The sequence below is a fragment of the Perca flavescens genome, unplaced genomic scaffold (assembly GCF_004354835.1).
Source record: "Perca flavescens isolate YP-PL-M2 unplaced genomic scaffold, PFLA_1.0 EPR50_1.1_unplaced_scaf_37, whole genome shotgun sequence".
Lineage (NCBI taxonomy): Eukaryota > Metazoa > Chordata > Actinopteri > Perciformes > Percidae > Perca > Perca flavescens.
This window is the reverse complement of record NW_021166688.1, coordinates 15,001-17,500: the sequence shown is the minus strand read 5'-3', so window position 1 is coordinate 17,500 and position 2,500 is coordinate 15,001. Positions and strand designations below refer to the sequence as shown.

Genomic DNA, 2,500 nt, shown 5'->3' with positions numbered 1-2,500 from the left:
AATGCATTTTCGGCTTAAAGAATTGATTTTAAAAATTACGACAGATAGTGTAGCTAGTGCAACAGCAAATTTTGTTTTTTGCGTCCTGCTGCTCCCATCGTCAGCCAGGTCATTTGTTTTTTGCTAAAGCAGTATATGAAACCCCTTCATCTTAGCTAAGATGGCTAAGATGAAGGGGTAAGATGAAGGGGTAAGATGAAGGGGTAGGGCTAAGACGAAGGGGAAGGGGTAAGGGGTAGGGCTAAGATGAAGGGGTAGGGCTAAGATGAAGGGGTAGGGCTAAGATGAAGGGCTAAGATGAAGGGGTAGGGCTAAGATGAAGGGGAAGGGGTAAGGGGTAGGGCTAAGATGAAGGGCTAAGATGAAGGGGTAAGATGAAGGGGTAGGGCTAAGATGAAGGGCTAAGATGAAGGGGTAAGATGAAGGGCTAAGATGAAGGGGTAGGGCTAAGATGAAGGTGTAGGGCTAAGATGAAGGGGTAGGGGTAAGATGAAGGGGTAGGGCTAAGATGAAGGGGAAGGGCTAAGATGAAGGGGAAGGGCTAAGATGAAGGGCTAAGATGAAGGGCTAAGATGAAGGGTTAAGATGAAGGGCTAAGATGAAGGGGTAGGGCTAAGATGAAGGGCTAAGATGAAGGGCTAAGATGAAGGGCTAAGATGAAGGTCTAAGATGAAGGGCTAAGATGAAGGTGTAGGGCTAAGATGAAGGGGTAGGGCTAAGATGAAGGGGTAGGGCTAAGATGAAGGGGTAGGGCTAAGATGAAGGGGTAAGATGAAGGGCTAAGATGAAGGGCTAAGATGAAGGGCTAAGATGAAGGGCTAAGATGAAGGGCTAAGATGAAGGGGTAGGGCTAAGATGAAGGGCTAAGATGAAGGGCTAAGATGAAGGGCTAAGATGAAGGGCTAAGATGAAGGGGTAGGGCTAAGATGAAGGGGTAAGATGAAGGGCTAAGATGAAGGGCTAAGATGAAGGGCTAAGATGAAGGGCTAAGATGAAGGGGTTGGGCTAAGATGAAGGGGTAAGATGAAGGGCTAAGATGAAGGGCTAAGATGAAGGGCTAAGATGAAGGGGTTGGGCAAAGATGAAGGGCTAAGTCAGAGAAATGGGATTCAGATTTAGTCTAAAACTAAACTTAACTATATATATATATATATATATATATATATATATATATATATATATATATATACACATACACCATCTCTCTCTTACCTGGATCCGAGGAACCAGCGGGCGCCGGTTAGACACCTGAAACACACACACACATCACCGCGGTAACGGCTGTTAATCACTGAGAGCTGATTGGCTGTGCCGTGCGGTTGTGCAGTGCACGCTGGGTAAACTTACAGACACTGGCCCGGACAGAACGCCGGGGCTGATGGGAGACGGAGAGACTTTCTGACAGTCAAAGGAACCTGCAGAACACAGAGATAACCATATATATAGTTCTATGGAGAACACAGAGAGAACACGGTGTGTTTGTGTGTGTGTGTGTGTGTGTCTGTGTGTGTGTGTGTGTGTGTGTGTGTGTGTGTGTGTGTGTGTGTGTGTGTGTGTGTGTGTGTGTGTGTCTCTGTGTGTTTGTGTGTGTGTCTGTTTGTGTATGTTTGTGTGTGTGTGTGTTTGTGTGTGTGTGTCTGTTTGTGTGTGTTTGTGTGTCTGTGTGTGTGTGTGTGTGTGTTTGTGTGTCTCTGTGTGTGTGTGTGTGTCTGTGTGTGTGTGTCTGTGTGTGTCTGTGTTTGTTATGAACTCACTGGACTCCAGCTGTGAGATGTCGGCGCTTCTGGAAACTTCTCTGAAAAAAACAATCAATAAAACATGTTTAACGGTAACTACGGTAACTACCTTTTCACCCTGGACCCTAAAAAGCTACTGCTGCGATCCCTGGAACCCCTTCAAGGACCCCTAGAACCCCCTCAAGGACCCCCTGGGAGTCACTAGACTCTTGGAACCCCTTCAAGGACCCCCTGGGAGTCACTGGACTCCTAGAACCCCTTCAAGGACCCCCTGTGAGTCACTGGACTCCTAGAACCCCTTCAAGGACCCCATGGGAGTCACTGGACTCCTAGAACCCATTAAAGGACCTCTGGAACCCCCTCATGGACCCCTGGAAACCCCTCAAGGACCCCCTGGGAGTCACCAGACTCCTAGAACCCCTTCAAGGACCCCCTGGGAGTCACTGGACTCCTAGAACCCCTTCAGGGACCCCCTGTGAGTCACTGGACTCTTAGAACCCCTTCAAGGACCCCTGGAACCCCCTCATGGACCCCTAGAACCCCTTCAAGGACCCCCTGGGAGTCACTGGACTCCTAGAACCTCTTCAGGGACCCCCTGTGAGTCACTGGACTCTTAGAACCCCTTCAAGGATCCCTGGAACCCCCTCATGGACCCCTGGAAACCCCTCAAGGACCCCCTGGGAGTCACCAGACTCATGGAACCCCCTCAAGGACCCCCTGGGAGTCGCCAGACTCCTAGAACGCCTTCAATGACCCCCTGGGAG

General features: G+C 49.4%; 1 protein-coding gene across 1 annotated transcript in view; it reads right to left on the bottom strand.

The window, feature by feature from the left end:
- Nucleotides 1–2,500, bottom strand: part of LOC114551700 (regulating synaptic membrane exocytosis protein 2-like) — a 51,611-nt gene that overhangs the window by 39,586 nt on the left and 9,525 nt on the right. The window contains exons 6-8 of the mRNA XM_028572665.1: nt 1,755–1,795; nt 1,348–1,415; nt 1,213–1,248 (exon numbers count right to left, since the gene is read on the bottom strand). Coding sequence (XP_028428466.1) covers nt 1,213–1,248; nt 1,348–1,415; nt 1,755–1,795 — 145 coding nt within the window. The remainder of the gene's footprint in view (nt 1–1,212; nt 1,249–1,347; nt 1,416–1,754; nt 1,796–2,500) is intronic.